At 39.0% G+C, this 24,871-nt stretch overlaps 2 protein-coding genes across 6 annotated transcripts in view; one reads left to right on the top strand and one right to left on the bottom strand.

Annotated features, from left to right (window-relative positions):
- LOC122648523 (protein transport protein SEC24-like) overlaps positions 1-16,746 on the bottom strand; it is a 50,642-nt gene extending 33,896 nt beyond the window's left edge. For 2 of the 4 annotated variants that reach the window (XM_043841732.1, XM_043841731.1), the window contains exons 1-9: positions 16,274-16,736; positions 16,109-16,174; positions 11,198-11,251; positions 10,936-11,108; positions 10,309-10,495; positions 10,009-10,154; positions 9,777-9,931; positions 9,493-9,574; positions 9,280-9,395 (exon numbers count right to left, since the gene is read on the bottom strand). In XM_043841732.1, the coding sequence (XP_043697667.1) occupies positions 9,280-9,395; positions 9,493-9,574; positions 9,777-9,931; positions 10,009-10,154; positions 10,309-10,495; positions 10,936-11,108; positions 11,198-11,251; positions 16,109-16,174; positions 16,274-16,601 (1,307 nt within the window). In that variant the 5' untranslated portion in view covers positions 16,602-16,736. Of the gene's footprint in view, positions 1-9,279; positions 9,396-9,492; positions 9,575-9,776; positions 9,932-10,008; positions 10,155-10,308; positions 10,496-10,935; positions 11,109-11,197; positions 11,252-16,067; positions 16,175-16,273 lie in introns of those variants that run through there. The other 2 variants (XM_043841734.1, XM_043841733.1) reach the window with 2 other exon arrangements.
- A 229-nt stretch (positions 16,747-16,975) lies between these two features.
- On the top strand, positions 16,976-20,038 carry LOC122660220 (replication protein A 14 kDa subunit B-like). Of its 2 annotated transcripts, XR_006332651.1 has the most exons (4): positions 16,976-17,092; positions 18,918-19,179; positions 19,680-19,816; positions 19,853-20,038. XR_006332651.1 is itself a non-coding variant. In XM_043855439.1 (3 exons), the coding sequence occupies exons 2-3, from the start codon at positions 18,921-18,923 to the stop codon at positions 19,742-19,744; spliced, it is 324 nt and encodes a 107-aa protein (XP_043711374.1). In that variant the 5' UTR covers positions 16,976-17,092; positions 18,918-18,920; the 3' UTR covers positions 19,745-20,038. The 2 variants fall into 2 exon arrangements, 1 of the variants encoding a protein (XP_043711374.1); XM_043855439.1 differs by having other exon boundaries at positions 19,680-20,038.
- Positions 20,039-24,871: the final 4,833 nt, after the last annotated feature.

Consider the following 24,871-nt stretch of genomic DNA (forward strand, 5'->3'; position numbering starts at 1 on the left):
TCTATAGCCACCTACGTGCGACTCCAATATGGATTCGATGTAGAATGGAGGTCTACTATACGTTTATGTTTCCAACACTCTCACTATGTCACTTTCCTGTTATCAAGAGTGGTCACCTCCAAAGATAAGTCACATGTCAATCCACCCAACCAAGTCAAGATGTAGCGTCATAGGACAATAATCTCCCCGGCAACGGCGCCAAAAACTTGTTTGAGTTAAAATAAAACCGCAAGCGTACGGGTCAATCGTAGCTACGGGTCGAACACGAGGAGATATACGCCACTCTATTTAACTAACTTAAAAGTAATGCAAAATGAACCAAATTAAAGTGTTAAATTAAACTAATTAAACTAATGAAAATTAATGCATCCTAACTCATAAGCATCTAACAAAATTAAGGGATTAAATTGGTGTCCTAACACATGAGCATCTAATCTATCAAACTAAAGCGAATTGAAAGGAATAACAAAAGCGCAGCCACACATACTAACCACATAAAAAGAAATAAGGGAATAAAAATGCATCCATAAACCACAACCATATAAAATTAAAATAAAAGAAATAGAGGGGGAAGAAGAAGAAGATAGAGAGAGATAGAGGAGATGGAGAATGAGATTGAGAGTTTAGATAGTAAAACCTGGATGTGCTTGCATGAATGTAAATGAAAAGCTTGAATATTTGCATAAACTTACCATGGCCTCCTCTTCTAAATCTTCAAGTCTTATCATCAACTTAAGAACTTAGACTAGAAGGCTTAAAACCTAAACTAGAATTAAGAAATTACAACCCAATTGAAGACTTAAATTGAAATTAAAGCATAAACTAAACCTATTATAACCATTAACTAAAAATTATAAAAGCAAACTAGAACTTAGAAAAGCCAAAAATCACAAATTAGAAGGAGAAGAAGAGAAGAAATTTCACTAAGTGAATGAGCAAATTTTTACAAGAGAGGTAGGGGGTATTTATAGGTGGAAGAGAGGAGAAGAGAGAAGATGGAAGTGTAGGAGAAATATTCCCTAAGAAAAGAAAATATTCTCTTCTCTTTCCTCTTTTACAATGCCTTGAATCCTAAGAAAAAAGAAAAAAAATAGAAAGAAGAAGAAGAGAAGATTGTTTACATAGAGCTTCTATTTCTAGAAAAATAAACTTCCAATTTTAACAAGTGCTTCCTTTTCTTTGTAGATATCTTCTCCAAGCAATAAAATCAAAGCATCTTTGATTTTTCAACTTCCATAGATGAGAAAATATAAATCTATCCCAAGTAGAATTTCAGAAGTGCCCTTGAGAAGTTGGAGGAGAGAGAGAGTAAGGGTGATGACTAGGATTCCTTCAAGAATAAATAAAATACCCATTCTGTCCTTCAGAAAACGTGGAGCATGGGATGCTTATATAGGTCTCACCATTGTGTTCCTTGCGAAAAATCACACAAAATAGACCCAAATTTCATCCAATTCGGAGTTGGGGAGCCCAAGATATCTCAAGTTGAAGTTGGACTGTCCAGAGCCTTCCAAATGGAATCTTTCGGGTACAGTAAAGTAACTTCTGATAATTTCATTAAGGCCCCTAAAATCCGAACTTCCGTTTCACTTTGTTCCCATCCGACTGTCAATAATTATAAATAAACCCCTGCAGACCATTTTCACGCATCGTTACGGAAACGGCCATAACTTCTTCGTTTCAACTCGGAATTAAGCGCCGTTTGAACCATTGCGAGGCTGACTCGATGGGCTATGCATCCATTTACACTTCTGAAAAGCTTAAAAACATCTCCTTAGCATCATCTCCTTCATTTTCACAAGAATTCACCTAAACCCTGAAAAGCACAAGAAAGCACCGAGTAACTCTGTCCAATGTGGTAAAATGTATAATTTATGCCCTAAAATTTCACACATAAATGTGCTCATCAGTTGACAATGCCGAGGAATTGCTGTAACTGCTGTCTGGTCAAAGGGCCATCGAAGAAGCCGAGAAGAGAACGTCCAATATGAGGTTGGAGGTGGAAACTGCCATTGGTGATTGTGACTCCAAGAAAATTAACAGTGGAAACTGCAATGTCCATCTTAGTAGGAGAGAGCATAACACCATGCTGTAAGGTGAGGGAAAGGAACTTCTGGAGGTGCTTGAAATGGCTTTCTTCATCTTCAGAAAAGAGGAGGATGTCATCAAGATAAATGAGAGCCTGGTCCTGGATTGATTCATACACTTGAAGCATCGCTTATTGAAACAGCGAGGGAGCAACTTTGAGGCCGAAGGGCAAAACAGTCCATTGGAAATGGTGGCCTGGGATGCAGAAACCTGTCTTTGCTCGATCATCTGGGTGAATGCCGAGTTGCCAAAAACCTGCCTTTAAGTCAAACTTGCTGAATATAGTTGCCTTGGAGAGATGCAGCAGGAAAGCAGGACGAGTCGGCAGAGGAAACTTATCATCTGCCAGGAAGGCGTTAAGAGGCTGATAATTAATAACCAACCGGAGTTTGCCTCGTGTTTGTTCTGCTCGTTTGTTGACATAAAAGGCTTCACAAGCCCAAGGGGAAGATGTCTTCTCTATAAGATGCTGGGCTTGGAGAAGAGTGACTTCCTGTCGAGCAAGAGCAAGGTGCTCAGGGTTCATGTCAGAATGACTTGCTTTAGTGGGGTTTGCATCTTCATTCTTTTTTAATGGCAATCGGATGAAGAACTTGGGATTCTGCCACAGAGGGTGGTCACACTTAGTGAGAAATTCAGTGTGAGACTCAGCACTGCACTGGGAGAGAAGCTGCTGCTTGATATCTGCAAGAGGAGATGTTAGTAATAAATTCGACACAGGGGTCCAAGGGAGGAAGTGTTTCTTATGGCTGAGATCGTGGATGCTCCATCGGAGATGGGGGAGACGGCAGAGGAGCTCAAAACCTATAAGAGCATCCCGTCTAGGAAGGGAAGATCCTAAAACAGTATGACTGAGGGTAAAGGCTAGGAAAAGCTTAAAATGAACGGGACCTTTAAAGATGAGGTCAACTGAGAAAGTCTTTCCGTCTGCAGCAGTAAAAAACTGTTTGTGAGGTTTCCAAAACCAAGAGGGTAAAACATGGGGGGCAAGGATTGTCATGGAGCAGCCAGTGTCAAAATATCCAATGACCTTGACAGGGCGTTCCCATTTGGTGGCAGTGATGTACAAAGGGGCTTGAGGGAGAGGTACTTTGGTGACTGCTAGAAGGGGACTACCAAGGGTTGAGAGGAAGGAAGGGGAGGTGGTTCTTGACAGAGTACTGGGTAGATGGGGTCAAAACCATCGGACTCATCTAAAGAACTACTAGATAGATCATACCAATTTTCCAGAGCAAAGAGCAGATCGGGGGAAAAATCATCATCTATGGAGTAGAGAGATTCGATGTCTGCATCTGGATCATCACTAACAGAGAATTGGGTAAGCATGTGCATGAGCTTAGCCTTCTTTGTCTTGTCAGGAAAGTCCTTGGCAAAGTGACCTGGCTTGCCACAAGCATAACACTTAGTAGAAGTTTTATTACGAAACTTCTTCCGCTTAAAGTATTTGTACTTGTGGGGAGGCTGATGGTGCTTGCGCCTGTGCTTGGACCTGTTGGACTTGGAGAACTTAGAAGACTTGGAGGGAGACTGATGAGTGGAACTGTATTTGGATAAGTGTGCTTTCTTCTTGGTGGGGCAAGAACAATTAGACTCTCTGCATTTAATCTTGAGATAGGAGGTGTCACAAGCATCAGTGATCTTGTGAGTAGTCTTTTCCCATTGTTTGAAGAAGAGTTGTTGGTCGCATAATTTCTGAAGAGCACTCAGAATCTCCTGGTAGAGTCTTCCAATTGGAGCTTGCTCAATGCAAAGACCGAAGTGTTGTAAGGCTTTTGAAGCATCTTTTCCCAATGGTTCCGGGAAAGAATTAAGGAAGACTTGCTTCATATTGGGGTCATCAAGTCCTCCAAGGATATAGAACCGTTCAAGCATTCTGGTGTAATGCTTGGCAAGGTCAGTCTTCTGAAAAGAGCAGCATTTCATCTGGAAGTATTCCTCTCTGGCCTTTATACGATTGTTTTCAATAGGACCAATCATCTCATTATAAAGTTGGGCGATGAAAACATCAATCGGGATTTGGGTCCATTGAAGCTGGCGGTAGCCACCAAGTGCCATGAACCATTCTCGTAAAGTCCCGTGAGTACGGGCAAGAAACTTCGTGAGAACTGTGTTATCAGTGGAGCCTTCTTGTAATAGTTCTGCAGTAAGCCAAGCATGGAACTCAGAAATTCGATCAGGCCATTTGTGGAAAGGAATGTCATCAAAGGTAAACAACTGCTTGGGATCCTGGTTCGCAAAAGGGTGCGCGACCCGGGGTGGTGGATTCTATGGAGGGTAGGGCTGCTAGGTCGAACCAGTTGAACCATGGTCACTATCACTATGTACCAGTGGTTCAGTGACACCGTCGGTAGGATTTGGTGTGGGAGGTGGATGTGTCTGAAAAACCGGGGGAGGTTCAGTCAGGGAAACATCACTAGAGGAGAGAGAAGTACAGGAGGAAGCTTTGGACAGAAATAGGACTGGAATAGGTTCCTGAATAGTCAGTTGGGTAAGATAAGAACTGAGAGTATTTGGGTTTGTAGGTGGAGGTACAACAGTATAAGCAGGGTCTGAAGGAGGTGGCTTAGTAGAGGGCTTAGGCATGGGTGGAACCCAAGGGACAAAACTAGGGGGTCCTTGTGGAAGAGGTTGGAAAGTAGGTTGTATTGATGGAGTAGGTGCAGATGGGAGGTAAGAAGGGTATGGTGGGAGAGAAACAACCGGAGGCACAGAGGGGTGAAACCTCTTGGGTTTTGAGGATTTGGCCTTCTGAGTAGTAAGGTTACGTTGTTGTTCTTGTAACTCTTTGAACATGGCCGTAGGAAAGGTATGGGGAGCCTACTGTGTGGGGTGAACAAGAGAAGTAAAAGAGGCTAAAATAAGTGGGTACTCATAAGAGGGAGGACTGGTTGGGATGGGAGACTGTGCGTAACGCAGTTGTTCTTCCAAGTGCTTCTTTTCTTTTTCCCGTACCGAGATCAGGACAGAGGCATAAGAGGAATCTTTCACTGTTGTAGCAATATGCATGAGTTCCTGATGGAGAGCTTCAATCCGTGTCTTGAGATACCGGATATCAATCTCGTTCTGCTGCAGAGCAAGGGTATGGTGTTCCTGGTAAGAAATCAGTTTATGAAGGTACTGATTTTGGACCAGGGCATTCTCTGCTTGCCAATTGAGTTGAGCTTCAACCGTAGAGTTGACCGGCATCTGTCCCATATTGTCAATAATACTAGGAGGAGTAACTTTCCATTTATGGCGGCGACGATCTGAGTCTTCATAATCCGCTGTGGGAGGGAAATTCTTGCTAATTCCATCGGAGCCAGAAGCCATGAAACAAGGTATGGCCTGCTGGATCTGTTGTTGCCAGAGCATCAGGGGTGGAGAGACTGGAGGTGCCGGAGGAGCTGGTGGTGGATCTGGTTTACAAGCAGCAGGTGTTGGTTCTTGGAAAGGCGGCAGGGCTGGAGGAACATGGCTTGCCAAAGCCATAGTCGACAATGAATTGGTAACGGCCGCCATCTTCGCCAAGAGGACCAACATTAGGACAGCCTGCCTGAAAACGGAGCCATAAAGGGTCAGGACCTTTCTTCTTCTTTTTCTTGGGTACTGGAGGAGGTGCAGGGTCAGCATCACGATCAGGTAGAGAGATCGGAATAGCAGTGCAGAAATCTGCTGGCCGTGGGTATGTAACCATAGTCCGTCCATCTTCAAAGGGTTTGTAGACTAGGTTTGTTGAGGTGAGGGGCGGTGTTGCAGCAGGGGTGTTATGAGTGGACTCATAAGCAGTGATCCATGACTCAAGGATGAGTTTTATCAACTCAGCTCAGCTGATTTGCCGGGGAACATGAGTGATTGTAGGAATCCTATCTTCACCGATCTGAACAAAAAGGGCAGAATCATTACTGGAGAAGCCAGTGTTGAGATTCATAGCATGGTTCTGTAGTCGGTAACAGATCTGGTAGTGAAGTGTTGCTGCAATCGCCGATTCCTTTTGAGGAGCACCAGTGAGTTGGACAAGGAATTGCCAGGCATCTGGGAGATTGGGGTCCTGAAGCGAGACATTATAATTTGGGTACACCGTGTAAAAGACCGTGCCGTCATTCAGAGTAGTCTGAACATCGGTGATTGTGGCATGGGGGAAGTTGCGAAACCTTGTATCAAGGAGATTAAGCCGCATCGCCATCGGAAGTCCTTTACGACCATGAAAAGTGGCCGCGATCTTGACAGCGCCAAGATGAAGGTGAGTGTAACCAAGGGCGATCCACTGCCGGATGAGATCTGGACTGATGTCCACCGGGAAATACTGTTCCTTGCCAGAGGCGGTGATCTGATTCTGAGAGAAAGGTGGTGCTTGAACGTACTCCTTGAGACCAGAAGTCTTTTTAGGAGAGATAATAGTGCGGAACTTTGTGGTGACAGAAGAAGAAGCCTTAGGAAAGACATCATAGGGATTGATAATGGGGAAATTGGTTGGATGGATCTATTGAGAAGCCGGAGTGTAGCTAAGTTCGTATAGATAATCGACCTTAGAAGCATGAGACATCTTAAGAGTAACACCAGAAGACGAAGGGGGTTGCAGAGCCATTAAAGATATATCAATTTGAAGATGTGGATCCTGTCCGGAAGAGATGTCCGTCGGAAATCATCAAGATATGGGTTAAGGTTCAAAAGTAAACACAACCAGCAAACAGAGTTATACAGATCTCAGGCCGAAGGTAATCCGAGCGTGCCGGGATTTATTGCGGTCTCTGTCGTCAACCCACACCTTGCTCAAGGAACTTTTATCAGCCAGGGATCTGGATAAAGACTGAAAACCAGTTCAGCAAGCCGGAATTCTGATGCAGAGGATCCGTGTAAAACGACAACTGCAGAGCATACTAAGGCTTGGAAGATAACCATCACACCATAGCAAAAATGAAAACCTAGAACAGAGCTCCGAAGGACAAGATTCACAAAGGGTTTTAGCCAAACATGGCTCTGATACCAAATATCAGAGATGTATTCATTACTGCAGGATGATCATTTACAAAGGAGGAGAGCCATATATATAGGCAATACAAGGGGGTACAAACCAAACCATAGGTAGCACAAAAGTAACTACGGTTACACAAGTGGAATTTGAAGTGGACCATGCTCTGGATATGTTCATCCCATACTCAAGTGACAGTGGGCCACCCGACACAAATTGATTGAGGAATATACTATTATTTTATATTTCCACTTGTGTAACCGTAGTTACTTTTGTGTTACCCTAGATGGTTTGTGTAACCGTAGTTACTTTATTTCCACTTGTGTAACCGTAGTTACTTTTGTGCTACCTATGGTTTGGTTTGTACCCCCTTGTATTGCCTATATATATGGCTCTCCTCCTTTGTAAATGATCATCCTGCAGTAATTGGTTCTCCGATATAGTAGTTTCCTTTCTCAGGTGTGTTTCAATAACCCTTTCCCATAACTTCTTCGTATGTCTCATTAGCTTTACGCCTCCATAGTTATTGCAGCTCTAAATATCAACTTTATTTTTGTAGATCGGGACCACAATGGTTCTCCTCCATTCATCTAGCTTTTTCTTTAAGCTCATAATCTTGTTAAACAACCTAGTGCAAGATAAACCACAAATCCCTAGGCTCTTCCACACCTCTATTGGGATGTCATCTGGACATGGAGCCTTACCTACTTTCATCTTTCTTAAAGCTTCTTTTACCTCGACACCCTAATTTTACGTATATGTCTACACAATGTGGTGTCATAATGAATAATACAGCCTTCAAAGGCCCTATTACCCGAAAAATTTTCATTAAGTAGGCTGTAAAAATACGCCTCACATCTCTTTTTACTATCCCCATCCCTTCCAAGTACTCTACCATCATCATTTTTAATACATCTAACATAGTCGAAATCTCTACTCTTCCTTTCTCTCATTTTAGCTATCTTAGAGATAGTTTTTTCTCCTTCCTTTGTCTTTAAAGTATTATAAAATCTTCATATTTCTTCACCATTGCTTTCCCCACAATTTTCTTAGCTGCATTTTTGGCAAATTTATAACTTTTTAGATCCTCTACCTCTTTTCCTTTGTCATACTTAAAACTAGCTTTCTTAGCCTTAATGGCTGCTTAGACCTCATCATCCCACCACCAAGTCTCCCTAGGGGCATGAGGAATACCATTTGATTCCCCAAGGACCTCTTTAGCAACCTTCTAAATACAAGCTGTCATCTCATTCCACATCGATTAGTATCTCCCTCAAAGTCCCACTTTCCTTGTTTGATCACTTTGTCAGTAAATGCATTCAAAGACTTTTAAGCTCCACCATCTTATTTTAGGGCAAATAAGTTCCCCTATCTTATGGGCTTGCGTAATGAGACACATATCCAAGACCACTAATCTATGTTGAGTGGTTAGGCTCTCCAGGTATAACCTTAGTCTTTACAAAACAATCTGTCGGACCATCTTGTTAGGAAGAAATCTATTTGACTGGGATGATGCCCACTTTTGTAGGTAACTAAATGCTCTTCTCTCTTCTCAAAGAAGGTATTCACAATAGAAAGATCAGACGCTACCGCAAAGTCTAAAACTGAGATTCCCTCTTCATTCCTCTTTCTGATTCCAAAGCCTCCATGTACACCTTTATAGCCTCTACGATCTTCTCCCAACATAAACATTTAGATCACCTCCATGTACACCTTTATAGCTGCCACGATCTTCTCCCAACATAAACATTTAGATCACCCCCTATAGTAATCTTTTCTCCACATGTCACTTTAATGCTTTAAAATAGTTATTTTCTGTTTGGGACTGGGGGCAACCATGGAAAAACAAGGGGAAAACATCATACATGATGAGCCATAAGGTTAAATAGGCCCCCATTTTTGACATGTTGCCTATCCAGTTTGTTCTCCATTGAAACAGTCTGAATGACAAAATGAGTAGTCCATATGGAAAAACTAGATGCTTCAGTCAGAAAGGTGCCAACTGTACTTCCAACCAATATCCTTCAACAACACTAATAAGAATGGAAATAGAGCTCCTCTCAGTCTCCTGAGAATCAAAGCAATTTATGAGCTCGTCCAACATTGTTGACAATTTGAATAAATATATCGAGAAAAGATAATCATGTATAGATTGTACTGAATGAAATGAGGATCATTGACATCATTTGAAAGTTGGAACTTAAGTCATGTCCATATACTTTTCCATAAGAATATAATTATACCTTGAAAATCCATCAGTACCGGGGAAGTCAAAGTCATAAGCATACGTAGCATAAGAGTCACAACATATAATATGTTGAACATTTTCATACTGGGGATCTGCAAAGAAATGACCATACTGCAGAAGAACCAAAAAGAAAACCCAAGGAAATCATTTACTGTTAAAACAAATTCCACATAAAATAGACACCGTAGTTATTTAAGTCAGCACATACAGAACGACTGTGTTTGAATTCACTAGATGTCCTCAATCGCAGTACACAGCCAAACGCATATGGACGACTAAGCATTCGATACCTGCAACAAGATTTTAATAGAATATGTTAGGTATACCAGCACAATTAGCTCATAGTTAAAATAACCATAACATGAAGTCAGGGAGCATTAAATTTTGCAAGCAAATTATCATGAGACATTCAAGACCTTGTAACACCTGATTTAACCAATAGATGTTGCATGAGAGCACTGAATGACAGAAAGAAACATACTACAAACTTACATGTCTTGAGGAAGTGTAGAGTCATCAGTATTGGAATACAAAAACAAAGACCCTCCACTCTCAATACTAAGAAACTTCAGTGATGCCAAATCAGTATATTCGTTTGTAACAGCAAATATATCCACACAAACACCTGACTGAACGGCAACAGCAGCCTGTGAAATTTTTGTTAATGGTTAAATTTTAACAAGTACCTCCAACACAAATTAGTCTTTCCTCAGACCAACATTACCAGATCTTTGTAGAAAGGTGTCTGTGGAGGAAGTAAAGCACGGTCGGCATCCTCCCTTTTGCTAGCATACTGCTCTCCATAACGTCTGGTATCTAATTGCCCAGCTCCATAATCAGGAGGACCAGATAAAAAGGCAAAGACCCTAGCTGGCATTATTTTAAGAAGAAACAACATTTATTAATTACATATAATGTCCTCCAGCAGGTACAATTTGAAGACTTTGTACAATTACAAAATCAGTCTGTAGTAATTTAAAGACTGAGCAAACATACAATCCAATATGCATGGACTTTATCACACCTAATGCAAATGTATTTCCATATTCTGATCCCAGGTAATTGATGAGTGCTTCCATTGGTACACCAAAACCTCGTCCACCAAGTAACAAACCATCTAGTCCCTGCCCAGCAGCAGGCGTTCTTTCCCACGAAGTTGTTGGCTTTAGTGTTTCAAGAGCTGAAGCAATGCGGTCCTTACAAGTTTCTACCTGTCCAGAATCATAAAACCTTAGAAAAGATGGTCCTAGAATGACCACTACAACCATTAGTTAGCAGTCAAGACTGCAGACAATCACATTGTATAGATAAAGTGCTAACAACAAATCAGAGACCGCTATAACAGCCACAGTGGCAGCATATTATTATTATTATTATTATTATTTTTTGGTTTGGCTATTGTAGAGACTAGTAACATTTTAACTCTCTTTTTTTTTTGTGCATTTCAGAGATTAATAACATTTTAATATTGTCATAAGGAGGCAGGGTTCATATGGATGACTTTTTGGGTATTAAAATTTAAAACCTTGTTGGAGAACCTACCACAAATCAGAATAACTATTCCAAACAACTTCAAGTACATAATTCAAACAAACCAAGAAAGGTAAAACAAAAATGTAGCACATAGTGACTGTATCTGAAAATCACATACAGGAGCCAAAAAGGAGGACAAGGGCATTGCATCTTCAAGCTCAATTTGCAGGGTGCCATCCGCATCTGGGGGAATGAAAATATTCTTCACAACTGGTATTGGCCCTTGAACATCATATAATCCTATTTTGTGGCTGAATGTAGCAAGCCCAAACAGAGATCCTGGCCCAAGAGCTGCCAAGAGAAAAATAGAAAAATTCAACCATCTGGAAGAATTAACGGACCGATAGCTGCAAAATATTTTCATTGAAGCAGCAACTGACCTTCCAAAGCTGCTAAAAGAGCACTTTTGATAAGTTCTAAGAACTCTTCAGAAGCTGCGAAGAATTCAAGAAATCCACCATTACAACAGCTTCAACAAAATGAACCATGAAAACTCTTAATCAGTAATAAGTGAATGCTAAAGTGGATAAACCTAATGAAAATGAATATGGTAAGAAGACCAATCCTTCCACTGACTGCCAACCTCCCCTTGCATTTGAAACTTGGCAACCTTCGGATTTCTTTAGGTCTGACTCAGTTTCAAAAAGAGGAGTGGACTTTTGCAAGTCATCTCTACCATTGCTCAATGGAAACAATAAGTTCAAGAGGTACATTGCCACAAACAGCATATGGTGAAGAAATGGGGCAATTTACATTCATAAAAATGACTTCTAAATAAGCATTAACAATATACCATCAAGCACGGATTGATTTGCATGCATTTCTGAGCACAACTGTTGATGAGACAAAAGAAATAACAGAAAAATCTAAAACATGAAAATCATGTGGGTCTGAGTGAAAATTAGATATTGGTATATTCACTGAGATGATTTATTTTGGCAGAATATGCCACTATCCATAATGCAGTTACGGTGAAACATTAGGGCCTGTTTTGATAGTACTTAGTAATGGGCTTTTGTTTTAAATGTTTCTAATTGTAATGGCCTCGATTATAAGGCCCAAATTTTAGGTCCATAGGGAGTACACAAATTTAGTCTTTTAATTTTATTCGACTCTGTGGAGCCTTATTGGTCTTGGGGGTTGAATAGTTTTGGTCTAGTATAGAGTAGGTTTCATAAATGCTAATCTAGTTAATGTCAGTGTTTACGTCCATTAGGTTACTTAGTCGTTGTTTTAATTCTGTTAGACGATATCTAGGTGTTAAAAGTGTTTGAAGTTCACTCAAACACTACGCTTGAGTTTTTCATACAAGGATGTAAACCCCTATCAGATTACACAGCTAAATAAGAGTTTATTTGCGAAAGTGTGTGCAAGCTGTGAGCTCTTTCCCCTACCCTATATTCACGGCTACCTGTTCAGTCCCAGAACAGTCAATATCACTACTCTTTCTTCTCCCATCAGTCTACCAGCAGAACCAGAAAATCAGACGCCATTGATTTGTAATCTGTGCTACGTCAGAAAATTCCAGATCTAAAAATAAACAGAGTTTATATTCTCTTCTGTTTTCCCGAACCTGGAATTCTCTATTCTTTCTGTTAATACTTCTTTTCTGACTTCAAATCTGAAATCTATTATCAGTCCTACATTCTATATTAGTTCAGATCTATTTTCCACCCATCCTTGGGCTTATGAGCAGTGTGAAATCCAAGATTTGGACACCATATTGCATCAATTTTGGTATCAAAACCTTACTTAGCCATGGATTAATGTAGATCAATCAAAGGATCTACTGGTGTTGGGTTTTCTTTTTAAGATAGAATGCAAGAGACTGCTAGCAATGCAGCCGCAAGGATGAGGAGAGGGGGAAATTCGTTAGGATGAGACAGAGAGAGAGAGAGAGAGGAAGGGAAGAAATCAGGTCTGAGACACCAATCGCATATGCCAAACTCAACAACTCCAAAACTCTTAAAAAACTCACATTCTTTATTAAAATCATCTCCAATTGATGGGGGTGTATTACATATGTAAAGGCTTTCTAAAATTTCTAAATTAGTCGTAAAACACTGAATAAAGTAATAAACTGAAAATAGAACTCTACGTAACTATTAAGTATTCTAATCTAACCCAAATTCTTAACTAGTAGTCTCGTATACTAACTTTACTGATGCAGGTTCATCATAGAAATTGGCTTATTTCTTTAAAAATAGGCCTAGGGTTGGGTTATATACATGTTGGGCCTTTGTTCCCAAGGGTTTTCTATGTATTAGGCCACTTTAATGAGCCTAAACTAGGGGTATATAGGTTGCATATGGGATTAGCCCAATACTTAGTTTATTTTTATGTTTTTTAATTGAACCGGTTCAAATTGGTTGCATCCAATTGGTTCAATTTAAGTGATCATGTGACTTGGTTAAGTGGTCATGTGACAACTTAAGTGGTCATGTGATGTAAGTTGGGCTGGATTAGGACTCTATAAATCCTGCCATGTTTTGAGTCTATTTCCTTTAGTATTCTAGTTTCCTAGTCAATTTAAGTTACCTAATAGGTTAGGGATAGGGTTAGGCCTTTCCTTTTTAGTGTCTAAGTTTATTTTTGAGTCTTCTATATAAGTTTGTAAGGGAGGCCAGCATTGAACACGAATTTTGATCAATAAAAATTAGCTTTATGCTTGTTGCCACAGCTGCTGCTCTTTGTGAGTGTATATCCTTGTGGATCTCAAAGTGGATAGGGTGGGTGGACTCCTGCGACTCCTTGCGTCTGTCCAGTACCGGGAGGTTCTTCTTCTTCTTCAATCGAGCTTCTTCAAGCTGCTGCTGCTGCCTTTGAAGGAGATCAAACCAGTAAGTAATTTTAGTTTCCTGCATATATCTTTCCCCTCCATCCATCAAACCCTAACCTCCATCAAACCTGCAACTCCTACCTTAACTGGGACTCCCTCATAACTTCAGATCTGTCCATCAGTTTCAAACCAAACTTTCAGCATGCATCCCTTACATCATTATTGACACTCGATCCAAGTTTCATCAAACCCCCACCACCCTAAACCCTAGAATCCCCTACTCCTACCTCCATTAGGAATTGTCTCCAATAACCTTATCTTGTTGTCCAACTCATTTAACCTACTTCCATTCACTCAAACATCATAAAACCTATACCATTAGACTTCCCTACACCTGCCTATCATTACCATATAAGACAACCCTAACCTAAAACCTAGTGTTGTCCATTCGAACCAGCAACCCCTTTTGCTATTGATCCTGTTATCTGGCTCCTAGTAGGTCTCCTACCTATCTAGGACTACATTATTTACCCCCACTTTATGGGCTTATAAATTAAGCCCCTTACAATGAAACACAAAAAAATAAATAAATAAATAAAAGGCTCAACCTATAACATAATTACCCAAGGGTCACTTTCAGCCCCTTGGACTTCCCATGCTTGCGGATAGGCCTCTAAACTGGATTAACATATAATGCAACTGCATCATGGATACATTTGTTTTCAAAACTAGAATTCATCTTCTTAACGGAAAAGTTGCTTCTTTCCCTATTGATGAGAGTGGCAATATTAATCTTGTCAGTCAGCCCACTGTGAACATGCTATCTGATCAAATAATAGACAAGTCACAAGAACATGTACCAAGGGGGAATATGCAGTTAAGGTGCAACATTAAGACATGATTTGATAGTTCTTGGTAATAAATATTTCTTCTCTTACCGGTCTACTCATGTGCTAACCTGCAAAACCAGCAAAACAGACTCAATTGATTGGTAATCTCTGCTACAATAGTCAGTTCCAGACCTGAAAATAAATTGAGTTTATATTTGGTTATGTTTTCTTGAATCTGAAATTCTACTGTTCTCTTCTGTTATAACTTCTTTTATTTTTAGTTTCAAATTTGAAATTTTATCAGTCCAATATTCTATATTAGTTCAGATCTGTTTTCCATTTATCCTTGAGACAGTGAGCGGTGTGAATTCTAAGAGTTAGATAGCATACTGCATCGATGCATCAGCAGAAAATATTGACCAGAAAAGTTAGTAAGCAAGAAACACACGCACAAAGGGAGTGGAGGGGGGGAGAGAGAGGGAAAAGGAAACATGGACCTTTCTGGAAATTAGGTAGTGTACTGAAAATTTAGGAAGAAAGTTGCAAATGGGTAGAAACTCTCCTCTCCCTGACCCATCCCACTCCTATACTCTCTTTGTATATCTTACCCATCCTCCTTTCCAATCGTCATCCCCCACTCCCCATATCTCCATCTATCTCCTCCCATCACCTGTCCTTTCTCCCCTCACCCACTCCTTTCTCTCTTCACCCACCAGCCATTCCTTCCACCCTCATCCTTTCTGTTTTCCTTAATTTTACTTATTTAGAAACAATAGAGAATAGAATAACTAGGCTTACTACTAGTATTATCATTAAAATTTAATTTATATATATTAGTGGTGTGCTGATTTTGATACACAGCACTCTGAGTAGCATCCCTATTTATTCAATGTCTATTCTTCAGGCTTCTGCAGCAGTCTCAATGATGGAAAAGATCATGAGAAACTTTCTTTGGGATGGAGTCGATGCAAAAATAAAACAAGGAAATTCCCATTGGTGAAGTGGGAATGAATTTGTAAGCCTAAAAATTTTGGAGGACCCTGCATCAATATACACTAATATTTTTTTCAATGGTAGCTTATGTTCTACATTTAATTAGAACCTTGAGACGACAGCACTAGTAACATCAGGAATAAAATGGAAAAATGCAACCAAGAACAGAACCTTGATGATGATAACTTCAAGCAAAGCACAAAGGAGGCATTTAGACATGATAATGTGCTGCTTGCATGCTCTTGCCAAACCAGTGGGATGTTAGAGATTTCAAACAGATTGGACCATACTGGAACTGAAATAAGTACCACAGAAACATAGCATTCATCCAGGAAAAAGATCTTTGGATTCAACTGTTACTCTCTTGTTTCCAAATAAGCTTAACAGAAGAATGGATCTGGTTTCAAAAATTTTACTTATAACTCCAATGCAATTATAGCGAGAATTTCAAACTTATTAGATTAGTACATCTCAGCCAACTAATAGATGTCAAAAATTGAGACCTCTAGTAGAAATAACTGTTTAAGCCTCAAACATCCTTGCTTGGAAATAGTTAATAATTGCTAAAAACTAATAACTCATCCAAGCAAAGATTCAGAGTACAGAAATCTAACTTCATGTTAAAAACACGTTACGTCCTTAACTAACCAGAAAATTTTAGACCACCAGAGCTCCCAATCATATCTTACATGACAAATCCACCGCTGCGACATAGACTGGACGAGCCTGCATTGCTTCTTCCTCGGATCCATCCACTACAATAGAGAGACGAAAAACAGATCTCAAATGACCGAAAAGCAAGCAAAGCTTAAAAACCTTTACAAAGCCAGCCAAGACGTAAGAAATTGAACTACCGAGCATTTCGAGATCAATGAAAGATGACATCATCTCCGCACAGGACTGCGGGTTAGAATAACGAGCGCTGTCCTGCGAACTAAGACCATTTACGGTTCCACAGAGGGAGCAACTCCACGCCCACTGCTCCAAGTCGCAGTAAGTATTGAAGTACGCCCAGCAATTCTCACAGCGAGGAAGGAGATGACCATTGGAGCCATACGCGGGAGGGTTTCCATTCTCGTCAGTCGTAGCGAACGGTGTCACTGTAATCCCCCACGGCAATCCTCCAGCCTCTTGAGCATCGGCGTCCAATGGAAATCGGGAAACGGTTGCCCTAACCGCCATTATTGAAAGCTTCTGAGTTCCAGAAACGAAACCCAAGAATAAACTGACGGTTTTCAGTTTTTCTTAGAGAACGACAGTGGCTCTGCACTCATGGTGGGAGGTGTTGGATAATCCAGTGTACACATACGCGCAAATTAGCATAATCTAAATACGGATGGCTTACCATGTTAGAATTACGAAACTACCCTGCGCGTACACAATTTCATGCATGGGAAAAGAGGGGCAATATTTCGTCATAGAAAGAACTTTTATACACATTGTTGCGTTTTTTACTAGCGGGCAGCGTACGCCATGTTTCATTTTACCGCCAAAGTTCACAAATACTGAAAGGCGCTACCCCTTTTCCCGCCTTCCATCGCAATAATAAGAAAACCTTGACGGTAACCTCGACTGTCGAAGTTGCTTCGCAAGGGAAATCTCTCGGTGCAGGGGAGAAGCATTAGGGCTTCTTATCTGAACTCAACCTATTTTCCTTTTGAGTTTTCGATCAGGTAAGACTGGCAAAGTTCATAAGCACTTCTCGAGAAAAGAATCCGGTGTCACAGCTTTTTTTTGGGACATTAGTGTTTAATCCTTGTACGGTTAAGGTCATTTCTCTATGTAATTAGTGGGAAACATCCTCGTTTTTTGGTTCGTGGTCGTATATTGGGATTTTGTTCTTTATCATGTTGTTGAATGATTTCCTAACTAGGGTTTTCAAGGTGTTTTTTAAGATATAAGACTGGTTGTGATTAATCCTTTGACTCGCAAATATGTGGATAGATATGATGGATTTCTTCTTTTTTCTTTGAATTCTCTTGCCCATTTTGTAGACCAACTAGCTGTATTAATACCCTGTTTTTCTACAGACATGATAATATCTTTGTTATTGTTGTCTAGACTGATAGATTCTTGTTGTAGTGCAGAATCCATTTTTTTAAGGTGGCTATAACTTCAGAGTTTCAAATTCTAGAAAGTATTCTAGGAATAAAAATGCATTATGATGTGGAAGACTTGTCACCCCCCCCCCTCCCTTCCTCTTCCTAAAAAACAATGTGATCCAACTGTTATGGGCTTAAGATCTTTCAAGTGAATGACTTGAGTCATATCTCTGTGTTTTCCAACATTCGTGAAGGAACATATTTTTCATGGTTGGAGTTCCAAATGATTGTAAGTGGGTTTATCAACCTTAGATTTAGATTTATTTTTACTCACTGGTCCAACTCTCAAATCTTGAGGACACAAACAGATCCAATCCAATTCAAGTTTAAAAAATAAAAAAGAAAGCACCCAACCCAAATGTGACCTTAACAATACTGGGTTCTACCAACCTAGACCTGGAATTCTGGTTATTTGGGTTTTGATTCCGTTACTATTCTTTTAAACCAGATTTTCCTTCCTTATGTTTTGGAGGGGATCAGCTGATTGACCCAAGAATTTTTGCCTGTAACTTGTTGAATATCTTTCTCTTGGATACAGTGCATGGTTTCTATTATTTTCTCTATCTAACTATAAGGCTATGTTTGGATGCTAAGAAAAGAAAAGAAAAAACATAATGAGACAAAAATTATGATAATGCAATGATTGATTTATGAGTTTATCTCTTTCCTCAAATTTATTTATTTATTTATTTTTTTCTTTTCTTTTCATGACATCCAAACATAGCCTAAGCGAAGTACTACTGACCATGAAAATGTTAAGGTTTTGGTGTCTTGACTTCTGATGATGGACGTCTGTGTGGAGCCCCCGAGGAAAATTTTTTAAGGACTATATGGGTATTTCGGTAAATTTCTTGTATAGGGTTTTCGCTATAAATCTATAGCGAGAGTTCTTTCTCTGTAATTGAAAATCTGAGAGAGGTGTGAGGAACGAACAGCTGTAACCCTATTCTCCATTGATAGTGAAACATATCTCATCTCACCGTGGACGTAGGCAACCTTGCCAAATCACGTAAATCTTTGTGTGCATTGTGTGATTGTGTTTGCGATTTCCGTTCTTCTCTGCATCGTGTTAGGTTTAACAGAAAATACAGGCAACTAATCCATCAAGCTCATAGGAAGATCCCAATTATCCCTCTGACACATCCACTTCTTTAGAATGTGAGGTTGATTGCGTATTCATTCCAACATGCCCTTCTTGATTTGCAAATTCAATGTTACATAACATGCAATCACTATCATCTTCTGGCTATCTTAAAACACCATTTACTGAGCTTATCAGTAAGGCTGTTAAAACAGCTTAGGAACATTTAAAAAAAAAAAAAAAGCTTCTGATCAAAGTGGATGTGCAATATCTCCCCCCCCCCTCTTGTTCCTAATGACTTGATGTATTTTGTAGGATATGGATACATCTAGCCCTGCTGTTTTTGTCAATGCAGAGTTGTTGCGCATGTATGTAGGAAGGAAAGTTCGGACAGTGGTTCAAATAGTACGATCTGATGGTGGAGTCGTAATTGGGAGGTCTGCAGATGAACAACAATTAGTCATAAAAGGCTGCCCACCACCCTTACCTCTGACAACTTTTGTTGAGGTTATTGGTATTGCTGACATTAACCAATCCATTAATGCGGAAACATGGACCAACTTTGGTGACACATTTGGTATAGTTTCCTTCTAAAATTCTTGCAAACCAGCCTAGTTTGCCACAAAATTTGAGTTTCTCGGATCATTGTACATTTTATTTTTATGTCATTTTGTTGATTAAAAATGTCTTTGCCTTGCATCCAATGTGCTAAATCTTTTTCTTTCAAATTCATTCTTATTTATTAGAACGGGGAAGTTGTTTAGTTTCAGTATTGTGAAAGGTTCCCTGCTGGCCAACCTTAAAATTCTCCTATGCCGGAAGATAACTGGATGGAATTTAAAACTCTACAGATTAGGATCAGGATTTTTTTTATATTATCCTGGTGAACTAAGCATATTACTGGCTATTTCTATTTGGGACCTATTTGAATGATGTATTCCCACTATTGAGGGATTTTTATCATTAGTTCTGGAATACCTTTATGGGCAGTGTAGATGGTGAATTTATAAGTAGTTGTTTTTATATTCTTTGGTCATACTCTGTCAGTTAGTCTGAGTTCTTTCTTTTTTTCTTCAGATACCAATTCATTCAATCGGCTATGCACACTTGCAAATGGGGACTTGAAAAGTTTATTCCTCTAGGGAGGTGAATCGAGGTTATTCAAAATAGGATTGGCAAGCTAGGACCAGCTTCATCACCCTCACAATGCAACAAGATACACTACTAAGGGATTAAATCAACTAAAACCCGTAGACATGGAGGCTTGGTTCAGTATCTAGTATAAAGTTGTATGGTAATAGCAATTTTGTTTGCTGCACTTTGAAAGACAATACCTATCTTTTTTTCTCGGTACTGTGTCCATATTTTATGGTTAAACTCCAGTTTTATTGGAGATCATTTGCCTAATGATTATGTGAACATTATTAAAGGTTCTCTCCATACTAGAAATTTTAATTCTATCGTTATCTATGCTACATGATTATTTTGGCAAGGATGCTTATTTAGTTGTAAATTCAAAGCAGAATTCTGCAAGGAATATGTCTAAGTGTATTGTTATTAGATCTAATGTTTTAAAGGATTGTTAGATAGAAATGAATTTTAAATGGAAACTTTTTGACAGGGAGGACATGGATGGTGTGAGATGGTTTGATGTGGTTACCTGCAGAGGGGATCTCTTTTTTTTTTTTTTTTTTTTTGGGGGGGGGTGGGGGGGTGGGGAATATACCCAAAATTAGGGAATGAAATGAGAAAATAGGCAAAAATCAGAGCTATGAAAAGATAAACTGTATATGGAGCATTTCAGCATTTTTATTTTCATCAAAGTAATCCCAACTTAAGCTTTTATCATTAAAGAGTGCTCCCTGCTTATGGAAATTAATAATATCTACTTTCTTCCAAAAACATAAAAAGAAAAATCCTTGATGTCCATGATTAATTAGTGATATCTCACCAAGCACTTTGATAATTAAAAAATCTTTCATTTCCTTGATTAGTGTCTTTTTTTTTTCTCATTTTCTTTTGAGAAATGAGTTCAGAGTTCAGACATGCAACATGTTTAGATTGGTGATAAATAACAAGGGAGGGGAGGAAAGATAAAGTTAGAGCTACAGTACATCAGTTTTTCAATTTTTCTTCTAGGTGTGGGTCAGGCTAGATTTCATCTCTTTGAAGTGGTAGGCTTTTTAGATATATTTTTAACTCTTGCCTTGGGATTGGGGAAATCCAAAGAGGGTTTCCCTGTATGCTGTTCTGTCTGCACATTATTGAAGTACTAAACCACTATGCCAACTAGTTAATCAATTTGACTATTTTATTTTCAATGTCATTGACTTTAGTCTTCAGAATATCATAACTGCTCCTTTGATTGTTATTAATTTCTTAGGGAGAAAGAACATTGCCTGGTATTGTGCCTCAGTGTGTACCTGAGTCCAGGCACAATCACGCATGAAATGATTGGCACACCCCTTGGAAAGGCGGCAAAGACCAAGGGTGTGCTAGTCATTTGGTGTCCGGCTGTGCCTGGGCGCAGGTACACACCCAGACGAGAAACTTGCCTTTGAGAATACCAAGCGATAAGAGTTAATGGGCTTCCTTTGGAATTTTAGTTTCTATTACAAACAAATAATAGTGATATAGGATGCTTAAGCAAGAACATTTTCATTATTATGGCAAAAATAGCCTCATTTGAAGATTGGTGAAATGCCTATACCATGGATGATCATCCATCACATTGATGCTTTGACTTATGAAAGGGATCCAGTCACTTACCCTTGGAGAAGGTGTGAAAAGCAGTAAAAGGTCCAAAATCTCTCTTTTCTCCTTTTTTTATGGAGATGTAGGGTGAGGAAGACAAATAAAGAGAGAAAAAAAAAATAGAGTAGTTCTTTGTACGGACTCATGGGAGTGCTGCGTAGGTCACACTCCCAGACATAGATCTTTTTTCCAAAAGAATATTACAGATTTGATGCAAAAAAAAGTTTTATAAGTGGCACCCCACACTTTTGCATGGGTGGGCATACTTAGTTGTGTCATGTTAAACTATTGAATATTTGGGAAATGGTTTGAATTGACCATGTGCCGAATTTCAACCTCAAACTCATCATTCCCCTTTCCATACATTTTCTTGCACCCCTCTGTTCTCAAAGGCACCATCTTATGAGCTTAGGTTTTTTAGTGATTTGTTTTACAACCAAGCAACCTCAAAATATAGTTATGTTTTTCTTTTATTTGTCTATCTTTCGATGAAGGGAAATTAGTTATCAAAATATGTATGCAATTTCTGTTCTTTTTACCACTATTTCTTAAGTAGGAAGCATACGTATTACAATGTGTCTTATAGTATGTAGATTCAACCCACATAGAATATGACCGAACATATTTAGTAATGGGAAAATGTTTCGATCATACCTTGGACTTCTCTGCTTTGTCAGCTCATGATTTGGAGGTTGAACATTGGAGGGATACTCTATATATGCTACATGTAAAATTTAGTGGTTATTTTTTTTTTTAATAGAAATGAGTGTTTTTTCTTTCTTGGGTAAACCAGAATTTATTGATAGGAAAAGCACAAAGCTTCATTTACACAAAGAGAGTGAAGCCAAGGAGTGGAATTTCGTCAATATGTCTCTTCAATTAAAGGTAGGGTCTCCTAGACTAGAGAGTGAGCAATAGAATTGATCTCTCTAAGAACATAAGAGAATTCACAGTTACGAAAAATATTCGATAGCTGAGCAATGTCATGAATGACTGGTTCAGTTTCTAGAGCCAAAGCTGTGTTGTGATTTGTGATGCCATTAATCACCTCGTTGCAGTCCAATTCAACTTGGATGTGTGACAATCCTAGTTGATTTGCATGGATCAGCCCCAATCTAATGGACATTCTCTAGTAGAAAATGGTTTACTTAAACCATATGACCCTTCTTGAATAGGCTTTTATCCTTCATTTTTTCTAATGATATATTCTTAGCTCTCACTTTCCTAAATTTTTACCAAACTTCCTTCATGACACCTAGATCAATCAAATTTTAATTTGAAAATTTTAAACATAGTTAGTTGTTAGCATTTATATTTTTCAAATAGATTCTCAACCATATTTTCCTATTTAAATCCAAGTGAAATAAAATTTAGTTATTATATATTTTCAAGTTGAATTGGTTATACAAAAAAGTTTTCATTCGATTTATGTTTTACTAATTAAGTGGTAGCAGTGTTGGGTTTTATGTCTTGTATTTTGTAATGGCCTACATAATTATTATTCGGCTTTTGTATATAATTATCTATACGGGGAACTCCTTCCATGGGTGTAGGCCATGTTGCTTTGGGCGTCTCAGATAGGCAGAGACAATCACAAAGTTTGTAGAATTAACATCAATACTGGTTTTCTTCAGGGTGGCTTACAAAATATAAGTCAATGTAGAAATTGTTGGGTTTTTATGTACTGTATTCTATAATGTCCCACATAATTATTATTGAGTTGTATATGTTTGGGTCGGGTTTCATATATTGCAATTGTATGGGGATTAAGGTTTTATAAAGTTTCTATATATTGTATATGTAGGGAAAACCCTGGATACAAGCAAGGGAGATCATATTAGTGAACTGAAGAGTCGTGTCAAGTGCTTTTTTGTTTTTGTTGTTCTAGTTAAATATCATCTAGTTCTCTTGGGTGAATGTAAACATTTATATCGAACCACATCGCATTTGTACATTTGTTCCTAATAAGCAGCATGTCACACTTAATATATGCCAATTGGCAATCAACCTGGCCCTCAAATTTGGTGTTGAAGTAGGCCCTATCATATCTAACCTCTATATAATTTCAGCTCTATCCAAGTTGTATACATTGATAAAAACCATGTCAAAATATGCTTAAAATGTCAATGATAAGACTACAAATTTTACGGGAATAGTTAACTACAAATTAGGAATATGATTGAATACGACCATACAATATGACATATGATTCTTATATGAGGGACCCAAGTTACCCGTACAATTAAAAACCGCCAAATGGCCAAAATCAATTAGGATGTATCGTTAAGTTTGGTAATACGCCCTATTACATATACGCTTAATTAATTTTCTTACCCTTTAGTGTACTTGCAACAAAACAATTTTATTTTACAAATTTTAAGCAAGGGATCATTGTTGTGTATACATGGATGCATGGACAACATACATGGGAAGGTATATGATTGTCTAGAATGCATCACATATCATTCTATAGTCATTCAAGTGTTAGAATTGTCACATAACCCTTTCACATGGTACATATAACTTTGGGGTACAGTCAATGGCATGTGAGACCGGATCAATTTCCACTCCTTGGTTTTAAATACTATATATCCATACCTTGTGTTTATCATGCTCTCTATTCGTTTTATGTATCTTGATTTTCTTTCTTTGGAGTTGGATGCGCATGAATGAAAATGCTTCTTTCTACCCAAAAAAAAGAAAAAAACAGAAGATAAATTTGGGATAAAAAAAACCATTACCAAGCTGGGAGTGGGGGGAAAGATGGGACTGATGTAGAGTCGACCACTTGACTATGGGCCTCTACACTGCAAGTGCATTCCAGATCTTTGTTTATTAATGTTGTACCAAGAATCTTGTCGGAGGAGAACCCTCTGGCTGTACAACTCTCAAGCTAGTCCTGGGCTAGCAGAATTGGAAAAACGAAGATAGCTCTACAAAGTTTTCTTAACTTCTTTACTAATCAAAGAAGAATGTCTTTACATGAGCGCTTAGGGCTCTTATTTATACAAGTTTGGGGTTCAACCACTTTCTTTTTTAGTAACACTCCTTATTTTGGCAGGTTTAGATTAGGAAACTACTATGAAGGGCCATCATCTTCTCAACGAATCTCGGGATCTTGTTATACGATACGCGTGAGATATGGTTAGCAGTATATCCCCAGTTGAAAGTTGTGCAATTGCCTTAGTGGGCCAATCCTAGCTGGTATAACCGTTTCTGGCGTGGTTCTTTGAAGCCACGTTTTAGAATTGGTTTGTTTGTGGTCCAAAGAAAGCCAGGTCTTAGGTGGAGATTGGTCATATGAAAAGTGGTGTATCAAATGGGAAAAAGAATTCTTTTTGAGAGCATGTGCCCTCTGCCGAGATATAAGACAACGAAATGACTACCCTAACCCTATGAATTGTGAAATGACGACCTTATGGATGCTTCAGCACGCACTGCCATTAGCATTCTTGCGCACAGGGGCCACACTCTCCCACCGGAAACACTTTCCCTTGTTTAGTTTATGGAAGCAA

The sequence above is a fragment of the Telopea speciosissima genome, chromosome 1 (genome assembly GCF_018873765.1).
Source record: "Telopea speciosissima isolate NSW1024214 ecotype Mountain lineage chromosome 1, Tspe_v1, whole genome shotgun sequence".
NCBI lineage: Eukaryota > Viridiplantae > Streptophyta > Magnoliopsida > Proteales > Proteaceae > Telopea > Telopea speciosissima.